The sequence below is a fragment of the Ursus maritimus genome, unplaced genomic scaffold, assembly GCF_017311325.1.
Source record: "Ursus maritimus isolate PB19 unplaced genomic scaffold, ASM1731132v1 scaffold_3, whole genome shotgun sequence".
Classification (NCBI taxonomy): domain Eukaryota; kingdom Metazoa; phylum Chordata; class Mammalia; order Carnivora; family Ursidae; genus Ursus; species Ursus maritimus.
In genome coordinates, this window is record NW_024425563.1 from 79,103,468 (window position 1) to 79,124,884 (window position 21,417).

The window sequence follows — 21,417 nt, forward strand, 5'->3', positions numbered from 1 at the left end:
GGAATGAGTTCAATAAATAGTGAAATATCTTTTGACATGTAGGAAAATAAATATGGAGCATAAATATGTATTTTCATGTATATGTTATATATATTGGTCTGAGATTCTATTCCTGAAAAAAATGTTTCATAAGTTAAAGAGTTTTAAAAACTGCTTTAAAATGATATAGTTAGAAATAGATTATGTGTTTATAACCACTTTCAAATTTGATTCTTTCCCAGTAAATCAGTATTACTTTGTTCATTATTAGAACTGAAAATCTGCTAGGAGAAAGATTTATTTATTTATTTATTTATTTATTTACTTATTTCTTACTTAGCTACCTACTTACACTAAGAACCCTTTAAACACAAAGTTTTGAGCTCAACCCAATCTTCAAGATCATTTAAGAATCTATGCACTTATACAGGCCTACTGTCATTACTAAAAATGCTTTGACAACTGTTCATCAGGAATAGCCTGTGATCTGATTTATCATCTGTACATTGTTAGATTACTAACTTTAGCATTGACTTATTTATTACATTATCATATATTGGTTATTTTTATCTGTATTGACAATTTTAAATTGTCACTTCTTAAAAATGCATATATCCTCCAGAATGTTTTTTTAATATCACTTTTATTTAAAACAAGGTAATATAATCCCTGAAGCCACTGAAATCTAAATACTTGAAGAAAACCTCCCAAATGTTTATATAATAGCAATAGGATCACATTTCGTGAAAGTCTCCCAAAGTTAATTGCTTTGAAGAGTTTGTAACAGTAATCACTGGTGCATTTTTTAAAAATCAGATATATTAACTCATGTGGCATAGTTTGTCTCTTAGAATAAACTATTTTCCCTTGCTGTTTTATCTCTCGCTTCACCCCCACTTTGATTTTCCCCATCATACAATGCTGAAAGTGCTCTTCTTTACACCTGTTACAGAACTAAATTCTATAGTAGTTTCATTTTATCTCATCACTTCACTGTTGGGGGAAAATTAAGGTAGTCTCAATCACTCTTCTTCACACAAGGATGCCAAAAGCCAGTCATCACAATCTTAGAAGGCTCCATGGTGTATGAAAATGATGCAGAATATTTGTAATGATTATATATAATAATATGCATTAATATATACATGTTTATAAAGATATACACACAAATCAATCAATCAATCTTTTCATCTTTTGTCTATCATCTATCTGTGTCTGAGGATAAAACAGGGTAACCGTATAAAAAAATGCCATGAAATTAGAGACTACCTTCTACAAAGGGGGGTATGAGATATAAAAAATATATGAATATAACTATATTAACTACACATACAACAGTAAATGAAGGAATATTCTTTCTTTATGCCCAAAAACAATTTCCAAACAGTAAATAGATTATTTTATCAATTATGATTTATATTTAATTTTCTAAAATCTTTCTGGGGACATGATAGAAGGAAGGAAAACAAAGAGCTTTAGAAATAAGGGAAATTGTGATGCAATTTAGTCATTAAAACTGTATGATTACAGGTGGAGTACAAAAGTTCTTGTATTTTTTACATTTTCTAAATTGAACATATTTTGAACATTAGAAGAAAATAAAAGTAAATATAAAGTCTACCTCTGAATAGCTATTAGTTGTTTGTGTTAATCTGCATTCAACAAAAACAAGAACCATTTTAAAAGATGAGTGAATATTTTGTGTAAGACAAGTCATTCTTTTTTTTTAATGTTTTAAATATTTTATTTCTTTATTTTTAATTTGAGAGAGAGTGTGTGCAAGCAGGGGGAGGAGCAGACAGAAAGGGACAAGCAGACTCCATGCTGAGTGTGGAGCCCAACATGGGGCTCAATCCCATGACCCTGAGATCACAACCTGAGCCAAAATCAAGAGCCGCCTGGGCATTCTTGAGAAGTCATTCTTAAATGAATACTCCACATGATAGAACACTTTGAACTTCTGTACTTCTCTCAGTGTGACTTGGGTAATTCAATAGAAAGATGACCAATGGTCTAGTACATCTATTTATGTCTTCGTATCTCAGTTGCATCTATTCTCTTTTTTTGTATATATGTATATTTGAGATATAAGTCTATATAGGAAATATTAGTGAATTATTACTTTTTGTTTCTAAAATAACACTTTTTTGTTGTTATTGCTGCATGTCTTCTTCCTAGGGAGATTATGGTGGCCCACTTGTTTGTGAACAACATAAAATGAGAATGGTTCTTGGTGTCATTGTTCCTGGTCGTGGATGTGCCATACCAAATCGTCCTGGCATTTTTGTCCGAGTAGCATATTACGCAAAATGGATACACAAAATTATATTAACGTATAAGATACCACAGTCATAGCTGATATAACCATGTCTGAAGCTTCCATCAACACAATTCTCTTTTACATGAAGATTTCGAAGAACATGGAATTAAAATGTCACTTAAAGCAATCCTAAGACAACTACTTGAGTGATAAGTTTGTTAAGATACTCATTAATATTTATGGGTGTTTTCTGTTGTTTTGTTTGTCAGTGTTATTTTGTAAATGTTGAAGTGAACTAAGGTACATGCAAGTGTAGTAACATATCTCCTGAAGATACTTGAATGGATTAAAAACTGCAAAGGTATAATTGCTGGATGATAAAAGATTTAATGGAAAAGTTCAATTAATCTCTCTACGCTGCTTTCCAGGTTAGTTTATGAACAAACTATACGTTAAACATTATTTTAACCTCACAAAGACAATTTATACCTTTGTCCTTAAGTTGTAACTCTATATTAAATTATATTACCTTTCATACGCCATACATTATATGTCATTCATTTCTCCTCATTGTGTATCCTCTAATACTGGTCCACATACTTTCCACAAAATCATGTGCCCATCTATGCAGACCTGGGTATACATGTGCATACACTAGAGTTCAAATTATGGTATATCTAATGTAACCTCTAACTATTCTAAAGCGTGTACCTGTAGTTTTTCCTTAAGAGAAAAACAGAAATTTCTAAAGACCAGTAGAAATTTTAAGGAGAGGTGCAAGATAGAAGTGACCAGCTCATTCTCTCTCTATAATCTGCAGATGACCTCTATTGGTTGACATTTAAGGTGTGGTCATGACCCACAAAGTTAAGTAACACCTAATCTAAGTGTTTAAATATATTTATTTTCCTAGTCATTGTGTAGTTTCTAATTCTTAAAGGGAAGAGGGTAATATGTGTATTAGTATTATTCTTTCCCTCAAATTTAGGGACCCTTATTTATGCAAGGTATTTTTAGATCTACTTTCCTAAAGTATTTTCTTTATTATTCTTAGGTAATTGTCTAATTGAAGCTTAAAAAAGTATTTAAGTAGGTTAATTCTAAGACTTGCTGCTGTGACTGGCGTGTAGCTCACCTTCTTTAAATTTTAAAAAAATATTTCAGAAGAAAATTTCCATATGTCTCCAAAGATTTGTAAATAGACTTTCATCAAACTATGAATTAAAGTATATATTGAAGAAAAAAAAATCAGGATGCCTTTCTCAACCTGAAAGTTTTTTAGCCTAATGAAACTTTACTCAAGTAAAGGGAAAAAAATATAAAAGGAAAGGAAAGGAACTAGCTTGTCTAACCTCTGAATTCAATTTTTTTTAAAGGGGCGTCAATTCTCCAAAATGAAATATTTTACGAAAATTTCATTTTATCTTATTTCATTTTACATAAATCTTTGAATGCTATGCGGAATATTCATTCAAATTTTGTATTCTGTTTCATAACACCAAATCATCATATTTATTATTGTATTTGGCATGATTAACAAAAATCCTGTATTTGTCAAGAAATGAGACAACAAGTTCTAATAGGATAGGATGTGAATTTTCACAAAATCATCCTGTACAAATTTAAAAATAATTTGTGATTCCAATCCAGTATCCCCATTTCTCTAATTTGTTTCTCTTGAATGATATCAATTAAGGCCAGAGATCCAAACAATGCTCTCAAAGCTTCACAGGACACTGTTCAATCTCGAGTAAAATGCTTTTTAAATTTGCTTGAAAGCTTAGTCCACAGAGTATAGGACAGCAAATCCAGAAATACCTATACAAATCCAAAAATATTATCCAAATTGTGCCATACAAATTGAACATACTGTAATAAGATATGTTATGGTATCAAGAAACAGTGAAAGCAAGGAGAGATCCGAAAAGTTGTCAGTCCACATCATCTTCTTTAATTGTATTTTTCTTTCCTTATGTGATATATGATTTTAATAAAAACATTAGGAATTTCAAAGGCATATTGTCCCAAAATTAAAGTATTTTTCAGTTTTTTCTTGATGAACTGGCAAAATTTGATTAAATCACATATTAATGATATTTGTAGAACACTTATGAAATTCTAATACAACTAAATACTCACATTTTAAGATATTTCTTTTTCTTGTCTTTCCCTCTAAATTTCCATGGAAAGAGAGCTAGGGATTGATTACCTAGACACAACATGCAGCTAACTTTTTAGATATTTTGAACTCAATGTTTTCCATTTTATTAAAGGGTGAAAACATACCACCAATAAAACATCAGACATGGTGCACTAAGCAGTCTAGCTTTGGGAAGTTCTCTTTGTAATAGGGGAGATCAGTAGAATTGACAATGAAAGCAAGATGAACAAGATCCATGTGATCTTAGGTGGTAGGACAATCAATAATCATGTCATTTTTCTCTGGCAAAAGATACTATTTCCTGGGCATTCTTTTCTTAATAAGTGACAAAAATGAAAAATCCAACATATCCAAAATCCATTGTATTTTGAGTAATGGACAAAAAGATCTTTTAAATTAGAAATTTTCAATGTTATTTTTGTTTGGGTTGTTTGAATAATGGTTATGTGCTATTGTAACTGTGGACATTTTTTTATGTCTGCCAGGAATAGTAATGTAAAATTCAAATATTTGTCATAATGCCTCTGCCGTGCAGAAGGGATGATAATCCTTTTGTATACTTCTTTAATTTTATTGTAAAATATGTAATGAGTTTTACCTATTTGCTGTGGGCAGGTCCTCAGTAAAATGGTTTATATTGAGTCAATCTCTAATATTAACAGGCTCTTGCTTGCTATCTAAGTGTTTCAAACTATGGGAAACCTGAGACACTGGAAGGCAAGAAAAATAACAATAATGGCATGTGATAGCAAAAATTGTATTTCACTTATTCCTGTGAATATTTCCTGTTGGTACCAATGGTACTATACAAAGTGAATGTTATAGACACAACATTCTCTTGGGGGAAAAAAAGCACTGTCAAGAAGTTGTCATTTTTTTGTTGTTTCTAAATATTTTCTCTCTTTTTTAAAAGAAAAACTAGCTTTGCAATATAGAAATCATGAGGTAAAGAATTTTAATAAACTCTCATACTAAAAAACTTTAAATTGATTTGCTGTTTCCAAATATAACTTTTAATTATATCCTGTATTTATAGACAAACTCATTTGAACGATAAAGTTAACTTGAATAAAAAGACATAGTCTATGTGTAAATACTTCTCGCAATAAAGTTCAAAAAGAAGTTACCTTCCAATGTTCAACTGAGTTTTGTACTAAGAATTTACTAATAAAAAAAAAAAAGTTAAAATTTTCCGGTCCCCAAAATCTTGACAGTGTATTTTAAGTAAGTTCATTTCCATTTGCACAGAAAGTTTCTGTCTTAGGAAACTGAAAATGGAATACTGTGGATGTTATGACTGTTTGTCTTGGTGTAAATAGGAAATTGATAAGCTGCCTATTGAATGGTATAGCTGGATGCTTACCCAAAAAGGGAGCACTGTGGTTATGACTTGTATATAAAGTTCGTGTAGTTAATAAAGTTGCTATTTTTATAACCATGATTATATTATTATTATTAATAATAATAAAATATTTTATCAAAATGCTTCCTTTCTCTTATTATAATTATCTGCATGGACATATTTGAATCTGCCCTAGGGCTTAACGCAGAAAACAACAATGATCTCTTGACAGAAATTACATATACTTTATTGCAAGAAATACTAGAACTAAGACAAATAATCATTATTTTATTCCAACTTCTATCCATGGCATTATCAGTGGTCTTCAGTAAACCATTAATCTCTATGCACTTTGATTTCTCCCACTGTAATATACAATTATTTAGTCATTTTCATATTTGCTAGAATGATGCTGTGATATAACTAGCTAATATAAGCAAAATATTGTCGTGAAGGATTATCTAAATTCCTTTACCATATCACTATATATCACAAAAGTAATTGCAAATGATTCAATTAACCAATCAATATATCTTTAAAATATGCATTAAATTCAGAATAACTGTGAATCCAACGGACTCACCTAATTCAAACTGAAAGCAAATATGGAAGAACAAATTATCAATTGATATAACCAAATGGAGCTCTGTAACACTATTAATTATTTCAGGTTATATTTCCTCTTCCCCAAAAAAGTTGCACTATTAATTTTCTGGCATAGATACCTATCTCAAGTGATGATTAATATATCTAACTCTAGAGCCCCTGATAGTATCTGATCTTCCTAATGATTATCATCTAAGCAAAATATATGCATTTATTCAGTTCTGTTATCAGTATTTCTGGTAGCGGTATCAAAGAACATTTCAAATACGTATATTGTTGATTTATCTAAGTTTGGATTTTTTTTTCTTCTCTTTTTTAAGAACTCCATTCCATTCTAAACCTATATTCTGCTATTTTATTTTATTTTATTTTATTTTATTTTATTTTATTTTATTTTATTTTATTTTATTTTATTTTATTTTATTTTATTTTATTTTATTTTAGGGAACACAAGCAGGGGGAGTGGGAGAGGAAGAAGCAGGCTCCCAGAGGAGGAGCCTGATGTGGGGCTCGATCCCACAACGCCAGGTTCACGCCCTGAGCCGAAGGCAGACGCTTAACCGCTGTGCCACCCAGGCGCCCCTAAATTCTGCTATTTTAAATAGAATAGTCCAGGAAACCTTCTCTAAGAGATGGTATTTGAACAGGCGTGAAAGAGCAAGCTAGGTAAATATCTAGGGTATAATAAAAAAAAAAAGGACAATATTTTGTTGGTTTCTTATTATATTTTATTTATTTACTCTTATAAATTGTAATGCTTTAATTAGTCCCATTTGTCAGTGTCCTGAATAGAATCACCTTAGTTTGCATTTCCTCAATGTTTTAGTTCAGGAGGTTCATTGTTATTCTATTTCATTATTTTCCTCACAGGGACCATGCTTAATCTATACAACCCTAAAAGCACTTTCTATGTCATTTCACCAAATTACAACTCTTTCGTGTAAAATCCAGATTAAAAAAATATAAAATATATTAAAATATATTTTGTCTTATTCTACACAGTCTCATCTATCTATCATCTCTATCTATCTGTCTATCTATCTATCTATCTATCTATCTATCTATCTAGTTCCTATATTCACAAATATCTCAATTGCACGAGTATTTTAGGAGAGCTGAAATTTAAAAGTAATTTCAATATAAAAGAATATTTGTAGTAATTTGGTTAAAGTTTACATACACTCCTATGAAGAAAATGTTACTGCCTGAACCACATCTAAGCAAGGCAGAAAATACTGAGCAAAGTAAATAATTCAAAAGAAGTGTGTGATTATAGATTATACGTATTATTTTACACTTTTAAAAAGGTAGAGAACAACATTAAAACAAAACAAAACCTATCAATCTGACATATTATCTAATTCCAAACTGACTTTGGACCCTCATTTCTCTCAAATACTCCTGAACACCCATCACCTAATTTTTATTATTTCATTTCACATCATAAATGTCTTCACTTTTAAACTTCATGCCATGGGACACCTGGGTGGCTCAGTTAGTTAAGCCTCTGCCTTTGGCTCAGGTCATGATCCCAGGGTCCTGAGAAGGAGTCCCCCAACGGGCTCCCTGCTCAGGAGGGAGCCTGCCTCTCCCTCTGCCTGCTGCTCCCCCTGCTTGTGCCCTCTCTCTGTCTGACAGATGAATAAATAAAATCTTTAAAAAAGAATAAACTTCATCCCTGTATTCAAACAGTCCCTGTGAATACCAGGCTTCTCTTTAACACCCCCAGCCTTCAAAAGTCACATAATTTCCCTTGTGAATCCATTCTCAACATCTTTTATCTAGAAGTCATTACTTCTTCAGCTCTAGGCTGGGTTTGCTGATGGTTTCTTTCCACTTGTTATCAGAGTCTGCCCATGACTGCATGAGATTTATTTTGTTTTGTTTTATTCTGCTTTGTTTTTAATGTGCAAACTGCCTCCACTCAGTGTGAGCTGCTTGGAGACATCAGCAATGTCTTGTTATTAATATTTGTATATTCTTTATTTTGCACAGTGCTTCACCTGTAATGATACTCTATAAATATTTTACAATTATTAATACTCTATAATCCACCCTCTTTTTGAAAGTTTATCAGAGACATGCAATTTTTGTAAAAATTAAGCAACTCTCAGTGAGGGTTAAGAATTTTAGGGTTTCATATTTAATTACATTATTTAGATTTGAATTAGTAGGTAGGACTATTTTTCAATGGTCTATTGCATTTCATACACTAGAGCATGCAGCTGGAAAAGAGAGGAGTTATTAACTCTGAAGAGTTTATACCTTTATATTTGCAAATGCAGTTATTAAAAATAAAAATGGAGAACTAGATTGTAGCTTGATAATGGATGCAGGTGTTTACTTCACATAGCCTGATACAGTTTTGATTATGTCTGTGAATGTTTTTCCATCTGAGTTTCTTCCACAAAGCATTGATGTCATAACATTGAGGGGGAAAGGATCGTATCAATTATTGCAAAAATATTCCGAGGCAACAACAGTCTACTCATTACATATGTGCAAATATGCCATCTGCTGTGCATTGAGAAGTTCACAATATTGTTACTCAGTTAGCAAAAGGTTTTCATTTGATGAATTTTCTTAACTGAGAGAAATCAACTTGGGTAACATGGTGCAATGAAATGAAATGGGGAAAAGGGAGACAAATATTCATATTTTTTTCATTTATTCTTGAAGCTTTACAAAAATATTGTCCAGCTTTCAGTACTCTGATTTTTTTTAAGTGGCTTAAATTCAAATGCAGTGATAGTTTAGAATATAAGACTATACCCTAAAACAAAGACTTTATAGATCATCAAAGAAAAATAATGAAAATTGACACTATGGGATTATAAAAGTGATTAAGGATCTTTAGAGGAGAGACGAAAGGGTGCACTTTAGTTGTTTAAAGAGTTATTCTGAGAGGAAATGTTCCGGTCCTTCTGGTTAAGAGAGTAAGAATTTGGGGGAAATAAGACTGATGTTTCAGTCAGAAAGTTTAGGTACTAAGCAGAACCATCTCATTCATGAACTCATGGAAGCTCTTACTCTGGATATTTCTTAAAATGGAAATATTTCTTCAATGACTTAAGTAAGCTTTACCCAATCTGGTCTCTCATGGAACACTATTCTGCAGGACATTTTAAAGCTGTAATGAAAACAAAATGGGGCTTGAATAACTTTTAGAAATGCTGGAAAATTTTATACAGGTCACTTGGTTGCAGAGATCTCAAGGACCTTTGGATGATCATGTGTATTTTGAAGCTCCATGAGAGAGTATGGTATGGCAAATTCTTCAAATTTGCTATACTACAGAACTGCCTTAAAATTATGTAAACAATAGTTACACGTTTAGCACAACAAATTTGCTAAATATTGTCTAGGAAAACTAGATTTACATATTTATTTTCTGAATAGGAGTCAGTGGTAACTATATAGTTTGTGATTTCTACTGTCTTTTATAATCTACAATGAGTTTCTTCTCTAAAAAAAAATCTCCCAGCAATCTTTCCTTTGGCAATTTTTTGCTTTTTTTATACTCAATTTGAGTAAAATTCAGACACTTAGGAAGAGTTGAGGCATATTTTTCCTGACATATGTATTCCATCTATTTGACCTTTCATATACTATTATAACATAAGGGGTGCCTGGGTGGCTCAGATGGTTAAGCATCTGCCTTTGGCTCAAGTCATGATCCCAGGGTCCTGGGGTAGAGCTCAGCAGGGAATCTGCTTCTTCCTCTCCCTCTACTGTTCCCCCTGCTTGTACTCTCTCGCTCTCTCTGTCAAATAAATACATAAAATCTTTAAAAAAAAAGTATTTAAAAAATATCTTTAACATAAAAACAAAAATATGAAGATAATACTATTTCACCCACCCAGAACTTTAAAAAAAAAAGACAAAAAAGTGTAATATTTTCCCATGTTACCAGCCCTCACAATGTCCCCTCATCAGCTGAAATTTCCAGTTGGAAATGGGAGAGTTAAGGAGGAAAAAGATGAGTAAATGTTAGAAAAGAAAACAAAATGAAAAGAGGAAAAGGAAGGCAAAAAGAAAACCTGAAGGGGAGCTGGGGGAAGTTTTCTGGGGGTCCTTACATGTACCCAGAAGTAAAGTCAACAAAAAGATCTAAAGCATTATTCATTAGCCTCTTTCCTTCTTAGTCATAACTATCTGCATTTCCCAGATCCACTCGTAATCACTAAGTGTAATGAGTCATCCTAAGATAAACAAACATAGAGTCTGAGCATAGATCATCAGCATTCACAGTCAATGTCCCATTTTTATTCTTTCATTTTCTCCATCCCTTTTTTATTTGCTGCCTCCATCAATTATATCTTAACTGTGATCCAAAGTAACAGGGAAAAACAAAGCCTTCTCTGTGTTAATGTCACTCTCTAACGCATTACAACACTTGTCTCCACGTCAAGGGCTTCAGCATCTTTTCATTGCCAAAACTTACAGGTGAACTTGGCTGAAACTACAGCAGGGCAGCTAAACAGGAAGGAACTGAAGTACAGATGGAGGTACAAAGCAAGAGCTTAACCGTCTACTTGACATCACTTCTTGGATGTGCTGTCACCGTCTAAACCAAATGTATCCAAAACTAAACACCAATCCCTTCCCTTCCTTCAATCTTCTCCTCCATAAAAGGCACATTAATCTGGTTTACTCAAACCAGAATCCAGAAAGTTAGTTTTTACTTATTTTGTGTCTCCCTGCCTATATCCAAACAAACTCCAAGAGACTGATTTTGTTTCCTGAATATATGCTTCATCATTCACATGCCTTCATCTCCAGTGGCTCCACCTTGATCCAAGCCACAATTCTCTTTTGCCTTCATTACTACAATAATATCAAAGCATTTCTCCACATATATTCCAAACCATTTTCTAACCAGTTTCTAAAGCACACATTTTAAAATACAGCTGTGGGGGCGTCTGGGTGGCTCAGTCGTTTAGCGTCTGCCTTCATCTCAGGGCATGATCCCAGGCCTGGGATCGAGCCCCATATTGGGCTCCCTGCTCAGCAGGAAGCCTGCTTCTCCCTCTCCCACTCCCCCTGCTTGTGTTCCTTCTCTCGCTGCCTCTCTCTCTGTCAAACGAATAAATAAAATATTTAAAAAATAAAATAAAATAAAATAAAATAAAACAAAAAAATAAAATACAGCTGTGTCATTCTAGTGCTTAAAATCCTTCAGTGATTTCCAATTGGCCTACCAATACCTATATGGACTGTCCTTGACTGTTCAACTCATCCATCACCTCTTTTCCTTTTGCCCACTACATTTTAGCTACTTCAGACTCTTTCCATCCTAAGGCTAGGTTAAGCTCTTTCCCTTCTCGAAGCCTTTGCATCTGCTATTCTTTCTGCCTGAAATTACCTCCTCCCCACACTGACTAATACCTATTTCATCCTTCAGCTTAAATGTCACCAATTGTCCCCCCACCCACTCTCCTGACTCAGTTACACATTGCGCATCTGAAAGTATGATATACTTCCATTTCAGAACACTTACCTCAGTTATAATCAAGTTGGTTGATATTTGCATATATATGCATATATATGTATATATAAATGTATATATATTTTTTCTCCCGTTTGACTGTAAGCTCCATGAGAACATGGGCTAGGTCTAAATTCTTCACACATTTATCTTCAGTACTGGCTAAGCCCTATGTGATAAATATTTGTTACATGGATGTATCAGTAATTATCAGTAATTATCTGCTTGCAAATGCTTTTTTACCCCCTCTGTTCAATTCCAAAATATAATGACATATACAATCTCTAAATTTTATTTATTATTTAAAATAGTAATATCTTTGAATTCTTTTCATGGTAGTGTTGGGAGGTGATTTCTACCAGCTTTTGTCATACACTTTTGTTGACATAAAACATGTCAGCAAATATTTATCTATCATTTACTATGATTGTACTAGGCACTGGAAACATAATAGTGAATAAATAAAACTTGGTCCCTACCCTCACTATAAATACAGACAAGTATGGGAGACAAGCACAAAATAAGAACATGAAAGTGGTAACTGAGAAGTGCAAAGAGCTTCTGGAATATTCAGCATGATTTGGTTGAGCTTTTTGGCTCATCTTTCCTTAATCTTCTGTGTTGTTGTAGTCTTAAATCCTGCCAATGTGAATATTATTTTTCTATTTTTTGAACACTTCCATCATTGCATTACTAATTGTTTAAGTCTAGAGTTACTTTTATCTTCCCCTTTCTTTGTTCAATTTTTCCAGGTTCCTAATTTTTCAAATCCTACCCCTTTCTTCCTCACATTCCCAAGAATCTTATGACACTTTTAGTAGATTCAGAGAGGTTTATACCTTTACTATCAAGAAAATAACATAACTTCTCAAATGGTGAGAACACTAGCAATTATAAAGGTTTGAGATGAAATTATAAAGGTTTCTTTTGCTAGCGTAAGACTGATAAGTGTTTTATCATCATAAGTTTTTAATTATATTTGAAGATGATCTAATAATAATACATAATACTTATTCAGTGGTTTCTATTTGCCAGGCTCTGTTTTATCTCATCTAATCATCATTACAATGTTACATAGGCAAGTTTTATAACTATATCCATTTTAGAGAAAAGGAAGTGTTCAAATAATTTGTAATAAAAATGCTCTTGGGGCATATTTTTAATATTAAATCTCTTTGACCCTTTCCTTCCATTCTGTTGAATAAACGTTTAATTTAATTATTTTCCTGAAAAGTAGGGGAAAAAGGGAAATTCTTATTTAAACAAGAAAACGTTGCTATCATCTGTGCAGGATATGAGCAAGAAGCTATTCAGAGGTCAAACTGTTTTTCATGTACTCCTGGCCCAGAGTTCTGTGAGGCATCAACTAAAGGACCATGGCCTCCTCACCATCAGATATGACTGGCTAAAGTACGAATTGTTTGTAATATTAAGTACTATGGAATTGAAGGTTAGGAAGGTAAGGGGGCTAGTTTAGAAGGGGAATCTTCTTTATCTTTGATGGGAGAGGGGGTATAGCTATTGACAAAGAAAAGCAACAGGCTTGTGACATAGAAATAGTAAGAACCTTAGAGAAACATGTAGTAGGGTAAGAATTCAAAGGGGGTTCATATAGGGGGAAAAAAGCCCAGACTTTATTCGGAAGCAATGAAAAGAAGTAATGGTGCCTGCCCTTTATTGTAGATACCAGAGGGTGTTTTATGAAAGAGGGAAACACCTTCAAAGGCAATTATAATCTTTTATGTAGGGCCACTGCAGTCTCAGAAAAAATATGATTTGCCTATTTATTTTTTGCATTATATTAAACATGGAATCTGACAGCTGCAAAGACATGTTAAAAATCACCTCTTTGATTTACAGAGGGGGGAAAAAAGAGAAAAGTGAAATGACTTGTCCATGGTCACACAGCTAGAGGCAGAGCCAGTCCTGGAAACAAAATCTCCTTTTTTTAATTCAATACCTTGATTCTACTATTTACTTATTTTCAAACTGAGATCATAAATATGAAGAACATAAGAGTCAAAACCTCAAAAGAACTAAAGTACTTAAAAAGAATTATACAAGAATAGTTAAAAAACAAACAAGCAAAAAAACCACTTAAAATGCTGCCCAAGCAAAAGTGAAGTCCGGTTTACTTTATAGCCTAAAGGGATGTGGACAAAGTCCTCGTAGAGAGAGCCTATCCCAGGTAGAGATCTAGCAGACTCCACCATAAGGAGTGAGACAAGGTGGTTGTCATTTGGCTTCTTCGTTCCCCAGTGCAGTTTGTGATCTGACCCTATCCCTGACTGGGAAGAAGCCTTCTAAGGACAAGCTGGGGGGATTAATTTTCTCACAAAAATGGAATGACAGTAAGGCCATCCTTCCCAACTTGTGGGGAAATAAACCTGCTGGGGCTACCCAATTCAGGAATCTGCAAGAGCTCCTGACCAGAATGCTCCTGAAGAAAGCATTCTATTTTTTAAAGCAAGTTTAGAAGATTGGTTCTGTTGCAGACTAGAATTGCTTACAATTCCACAAGTCAGGCCTGGGGGTGTTCTGTGGTTGTGCAACCTGTGACTTTGAAACTCTATCTCTAAGTTTCCCAAATATAGGGTTACACATTGGGATTAAAAGCTTATTTAATAGTATTTACAGTTCCTGATACTATACACGTGATCTATATATTCCTCAGCCACCTTCACACGTCAGTTTGAATCTTTAAACTCTGTCTCTATGTACCTTGGAATATCATGAGCACTTTTGGGATATTTAAATGTCTAAGAACATAATAAAAAGTCCACCTTAGTCCAACGATCCTGTCTGGAAGCTGTAGTGTCTTTCCTTCATGAATAGTTCTGATGGCGAAGAGGGTAGTGTTGTTAATGTGAAGTTTTATCACTTCAGCATGTAGTTAAGTGTATGGTAGCATAAAGCTGACTTTCGTGTTTTTTTTTTTTTAAAGTAAAGACAACTGAAAGAAATGTTCTTTTTACTAACTGCACAATAACGTGACATGCATTTAAGTCAAATGAGTTTTTTGGACTTTTCTTACAGTGTTATGCTTTGAGTTTAGTGTATCTAGAGTCCAAACTTCTCTCCTGGGTTTTACTCAGAAAGACAAGTGCTCCTGTGTCTCTGTTCACCCGGATGTCCAATAGGTATTTCAAATAATTTCTTCCAAACCCAGATCATGTGGTTTCCCTCTAAACTGATTTGCCTCTAATAGTCTGTTTTGTATTCCAGTTTGCCCCATCTGCAAAGCACTAAAACTAGAGTGAGAGCCGTGGTCCATCCCTTCCTTCTTTCACTTCTCAGCTCAGACACCCAGGTCTTCTGATTTTGACACCTAATTATGCCTTGAAAATCATCATTCCTTTTCTTTTTTAACCCCCTTTTCCCTGGTGAAGCCCTCATTATGTTCCTCAACTGTTTCAGTATCCTAAAATGCTAAATACACACTGGTTCTCCCGCATGGTCTGTGCTGTTTTAGTGGTCTACAAAAAAGACACATATAAAACAGGCAGCCCACGCCTACAGTTAGTATTTGGCTCTCCATCTGCCAGGATACAGACCCCAAGCCACTTCGTAACCTCAGAGCTCACTGAATACCTCTTCCTTCCTTGCTAACTGTGCTTCAGACAAAGCGATACCATGTTAGCTTCTTGAAAGAACAGTGATTTGTTTTGTTTTATTGTTTGTTTCTTTCATTTGTTTGTCTCTTGCCTGGATAACTTTGTCAGGGATGTTCTGTCTTCCTGAAATGGTTCTTCCTTCCATCTCCATTCTTTGCTATATTCTACTTAAGTTTTTGAGTTTGACCGTAGGTGTAACCTCTTTTTGGCCTTTATCCCAACCAGCTGGCTGGCTGGATCCCACGTTCTTGTTCAGTTCCTGCCAGCCTGATTGTCTGGGAGCAAAACACTGCTCTAGATCTGTTCCATCTGTTTTTAGATGGATATCCTTAAAGAACCTATTTTCCTTGTAGCAACAGGGTGGAGAGATAACAAACTAGTCTTATTACAATACACACTTAAAGCAAGTATTGATATAATTATCTAACTCACCTAGTGATACTCGCATTTTACTGAAATGACAGGGTAAGGGTACGTGCTAAATATTCTCCTCAAAGCTACGAACAATTCTGAATAGTTGATAAGAAGGGAAAAGAAGACTTAAAGATTTTCTTCAGAAGAGTAAATCTCCTTTATCATAGTTTGCTAGTGTTCCCCCCAAATCCGTTCCCCACTTTTTCCTTAGTAATTGAATCCCCAATATTTAGCTGGACACATAGAGCCTGAAATGCCATGTATCCCAGTGACCCTTTCAGCGCGGTTTGCCATGTGACTGAGTTATGGTCAAGGATATCCTCGAAGTGTTATTAAAGGATGGGGGCCCTCTATCATTTCTTCCTTCTCTTTCCTGCAGTTTAAATATATTTTACCTATATTTTTATCTATGCATGCTTTTACTGTAACCAATTTTGTATACTTTGTGGGAAGAAAATCTACAATCAACCAATGAGTTTTAAAGAAGACAAGAAACAAATCAAATTAATATCTTGTTGAAATTAGGAAGACAAAATTATATTTATCACGTCATGAGTACTTCAGGTAACACTCATGTGATTTGAAGATAACTGGATAGTTATGAAAGAGTTGGATTTTATGCAGGACAGAAAGTGGATTAGTACTTTTAAAGCATGTTCTACAAATGCTTCAATTTAAATTACCATATTTATGTTCTTGTGATAAAGAATGCAGTACGTAAAAAAATACCACTAAAGCCTGATATTCCATAGGAATTTCTTACATGGATTCTACGTACTTATGAGAAAGGGGGTTTTATTTTACAATGGCCTAATTCTTAAGTGTATATCTAATGTAACGTCTACTTTTTCATTATTAAGTAGACATTTCATTTGAAAAATATTTATGATTAGTTAATCTACTTCTAGATAATGGTGTGTTACTGACTCTAAAACAAATTTATTAAAGATAATATATAAAAGCTAATATTTTTGAGTGCTTCTTATATGCTACTCTACTAAGAAAGGAGTATAGAATTCTAATTTCATCTTCAGAATAATCTGTATACCTTCATTTTGCCTACAAGTTAATGGAATATTAAGAACCAGGTATGCTGATAACTATTAAGTAACTTCATCCAGCCTATGCTCTTTACCACAGATTTTTTATTTTGCTCTGCCATGACATGTACTTTATTCACATTCTTTTATAATATCAGGATGAAATAGCTAAAACATCTATCATGATAGATATACTAGTGTTGTTGCTGTATTTGTATGTTCTGTTTTCCTGGTTTTTAAGTATTAACTCACGGAATGAATTCATTTTCTGCTTGTTGATATTTATGAAAATTCCTTGCAGCAAGACAACAAAGCATTTATTCAAGAATGTAAAACTTGGCCCTGTGCTAAGTTATAATATTTGTCAATTAATTTAACCTGCACATATTTATTGAACAGATGTTATGTGTCAGGTACTTTTCTGAGCACTAAGAACATAGTGAATAATTCAGGCAGTAAACAAGTAAAGGAATTCTAAAAATATAAAAATAGTGGTTTTAGAAGTGAAAACAAAGGAGTAGGGAGATAAGTCAGAAGAATAACCTGAGGTTTTAGATCTATAATCAGGGAAGACCTCTTCCTTCCTAGAGATCATATTAGAGTAGAGACAGAAAACGTAACAAGGATGAGGCGCCTGGGTGGCACAGCGGTTAAGCGTCTGCCTTCATCTCAGGGCGTGATCCCGGCGTTCTGGGATCGAGCCCCACATCGGGCTCCTCTGCTAGGAGCCTGCTTCTTCCTCTCCCACTCCCCCTGCTTGTGTTCCCTCTCTCGCTGGCTGTCTCTATCTCTGTCAAATAAATAAATAAAATCTTAAAAAAAAAAAAGAAAACGCAACAAGGAAAAACAAAATAAAACAAAACATGTTCCACGGGGAGGGAAGTGTGAACAAAGAACGTGGAGTGGCCTATGCTTGGTGAGTAAAAGCAACAAAGAGACCTGGTGTGTGGAGGAGAGTTTGAAGAGTAGTGGAAGATGATGTTCAGAGGTTAGAGAGGAGACAGATCATATACGGAGAGCTTTGTAGGCCTTGGTTAGGAGTCTGTTTTTTCGGTTTTTCTTTTCTAAATGTACTAGGAAGCTCTGCTTACTCAGCTTGATGGAAAAGCCTTAGCTTGGACCACAGCCAGTCATCACTGCAGAGGGGACTTAAAGCTGCTGCCCAGAGGCAACACATTTCACTTCTGCGTTCAGGTCATTGATGAGCGTGTGTCAAGTGGCCAAGTCTGCATCTGTGAGACAGACAGTGTAATCCTTCCTCAGGGAGGGGGAGGGAACATTTGTGAGTAATAACATAACCTACCACAATCAATGTCTGTTACTTTGACATTGTCTGTCCTTTGGATTCCTTGAATAAATTTAATATACTTCACTTAACAAAATTTAAATCATACCATTTAAAAGATACTTTCCCAATTTTGGGAAGAAAAAGTTCCAACTATTTCAATGAAACAAACAGATCCACCAAACAGGTCGAAATCTCCATTTACTTAAAGCCCCAGAAAAAGAATTACGGGATTACTGAGATGACTATTTCTGAAGCTCTTTACACATATAATCGAATTGCCTTTAAAATAGGGATGAATGAATTTAAGCTTTCATCAACTACATATGAAAACTAAAGTGTCACTGGAGCATCACTAGTAGTTGGTTTTCTGGCTTCATATATTTTGGTTTCTTCATATAGTATAACACGGATACCTTCTCCTGCTTTGGCTTCCAAGAGGAGCTAGAATTTGGATACGAGTCTGTCTAGCTCTGAAGATGACCCTTTCCATGCCCTCTCCACTAGCATGTAGGGTGAAAAGAAATAAAGCTTTTGTCTCAGAAACCACTAGGCTATTCATGTTGTTTATTACCATGACATTACTATGCCCTAGCCTATCTTGATCGATAGGATTATGCTTCTGAGGATTACAATTAAGATACACCACAACTCCTGCATGAAGGTCAAAAAGTACCAGCACACAATATGCATTAAGATTCTATGACAAAAGAGATAGAAAAAAATGATTCTATGGAATAAGAAAAAAAAATAGTGCTTTCACATATGAGCCAAAATTAAAATTAAGACTGGCAGACGCTTCAAATGAAGGCATGTTGATTGAGAGTTGACCTGCCACTCACTCTATAGGCAAGTCTGGTTTAGGGCAGGGTGAGTGGTGTCAGGGATTTATTTATTACAAGTATTACTACTGATTCTTGAGAGTGTGGTCAAGAAGGCTAATTCATCTAGTGTAAGGAAACAATTACATATACAGGAGAAAAAAATGCAAATATGTTTATCAAAGTAATTTTATAATATTTAAACACTGCAAAATGTAGATATCCAGCTTTACAGTGATGTATAGTACAAACTCAGATACATTTTACTGCCATTAAAATATGTTACATTGCTGAGGTTACATATAAAATACTTGTGCATACTGTGAAAATAAAAGTGGAAAAGGAAACTATAGAATGGCAAGAAACCAAAATGGCAGCATCTATAATCATAAGATGATGGACAAGTGATTTTAAATTATTCTTGCTACTTTACTAAATTGTATATGAATGCAGCCACATTTAATACAGATAATAATAGGGGCAATGGTTTTGGCAGACAGTGTTATGGTTGATCTTAGAAGGACAAGATTCAATTGAGGGAGAAAATAAATTAAACATGATGTATTGGATCAGCAGGTAATTTGAGTTTGTGTTTTTCCAAATGTTCTCTCTCAGCCTTGGGCTTATCTAAGCAGAAAACATAATATATACAAATGCAAAATGTTCACAAAGTGTTTAAAAGAGAAAATCTGAGTTCTCCTCTACATGAAAAATAGCACTTTTTCCCTTACCACTGCCAACATTTTTTTGTGCGACTTAGAATAAAACTTTTTATGACTCCATATTAATCCATTTCAAAATCTTATATTTCCAATTTATCACTTGAAAATGACAAGAACTTTCTTAATTCTAGCTGGATTCTCTGGGAAGTCTCTGAGCGGCTGTAGGTGCCACATGCTGAAGTTTAGCTTTACGCTATTTATTACCTCGGTCCCTGACTCCTTTTGCTTCTCATTCTGTGTAGAATAAAGGGTGAGATTTATCTTTATTTACTTAATTGTGAGTCTCACAGATTGCCTCCGCCGTCCATGTACGGCAGCAGTGTTGGTAGTAAGTAACCACACGTGAGTGGAGGCATACCTCTGTGTCTCTCTTCAATTACCTTCCCCTGGATTTTCTCAACGTCAGCTTTATCTTCATTAAGGTAAAGCTACCACTTCCCCTTTGCATTTTTGTGAGCTGGGTCACTGCATTAAAGGAACTGGTATTTTGTTCTTTAATGCTATCTTTCCTGCATTATCTTAGTGCACAATAAACAAATAGCTTGTTGAGAGGTGTGTGTGTATGCATTGTGAAGTTTTGTATTTATAATAAAAATGTGATACACACCTATAACTATAAAAAATGCAAAGAACGCAGAACAATATAACCATATAAGCTAAAATTGAAAGTAACACATCATCATAGAAATATCAATGGTCTGGCATAGATCTTTCAAATAGTATTCTATTTATAATAATACATATTTGTTTCTAAAATTTGATCAGCCTGTATACATTATTTTATAATTTGTTTTGTGTGTTCAATGCTATGTCACATGCCTCTTTCCACAATCATCTTTATAGGCCATTTCTCTCCCTCATATCTGAAGCCATTCTATATTTCAGTGGCGTGTATAGAGGTCAGCATTCCATTTGAAACCTATTATTTTTGGTGTGAATGGATATCACATAATTTTATCTTTGTCACTTTTTTTTTTTTTTTAAATCACACTGCTTAATCCCTAAGATTTCCTTATGGCACTTTCAAAATGAGTTTTTTTTGTCTTTTCTTGTAAAACTAACATCCAGAAACACTTATTTCCATTTAAGCATAAGGAGAAAGGGAAATGAAACAATGTGCCTCATATGTGCCAGGGTCAATAGTAGGAACTTTAAATGCATAAAGGTATACACTATTTTTTATCTTTGTAACAACCCTGTGAATAAAACCATTGGTGGTAAAATATTTTTTGAATACCTGCCATGTGAACTTTGTCCAGCTATTCCGCAAGTTAGATATGTTGACATTGTACAAAATTGATGTAATGATAAATGATTATATGATATACAATAATATATCATCATTTTACAAAACGGAGGGAAAAGTGGTTTAACGGTTAAAAAGTAAAGGTGATAAATGGTTGCCAAAGTATTTGAGCATGGCTCCATAAATACATTGCCTTTATTCTTTTCATTAAAGCATTTAATGTCACTTATTTAAGTGTATGTCATGAATAACATTTGTTTTACATTGCTCCACAATTTATCTTTCTAAAAATAAAATTTAGTAATCCTACTTAAGAACCACAATGGCTTCAAATTCTTTAAAGGATCTAGTTTTAAATCATCAGCAATGTTTAAAGGCCAAACTCTTTTGTCCCCTGCTTCCCAATACCACTATTATGCAGACCTAATTTTCATTCAAA

The 21,417-nt window shown here is 34.0% G+C and overlaps 1 protein-coding gene across 3 annotated transcripts in view; it reads left to right on the top strand.

Annotated features, from left to right (window-relative positions):
• HGF (hepatocyte growth factor) overlaps window positions 1-5,864 on the top strand; it is an 80,095-nt gene extending 74,231 nt beyond the window's left edge. For all 3 annotated transcript variants that reach the window (XM_040644317.1, XM_008686185.2, XM_008686184.2), the window contains one exon: window positions 2,158-5,864. In XM_040644317.1, coding sequence (XP_040500251.1) covers window positions 2,158-2,334 — 177 coding nt within the window. In that variant the 3' untranslated portion in view covers window positions 2,335-5,864. The remainder of the gene's footprint in view (window positions 1-2,157) is intronic.
• Window positions 5,865-21,417: the final 15,553 nt, after the last annotated feature.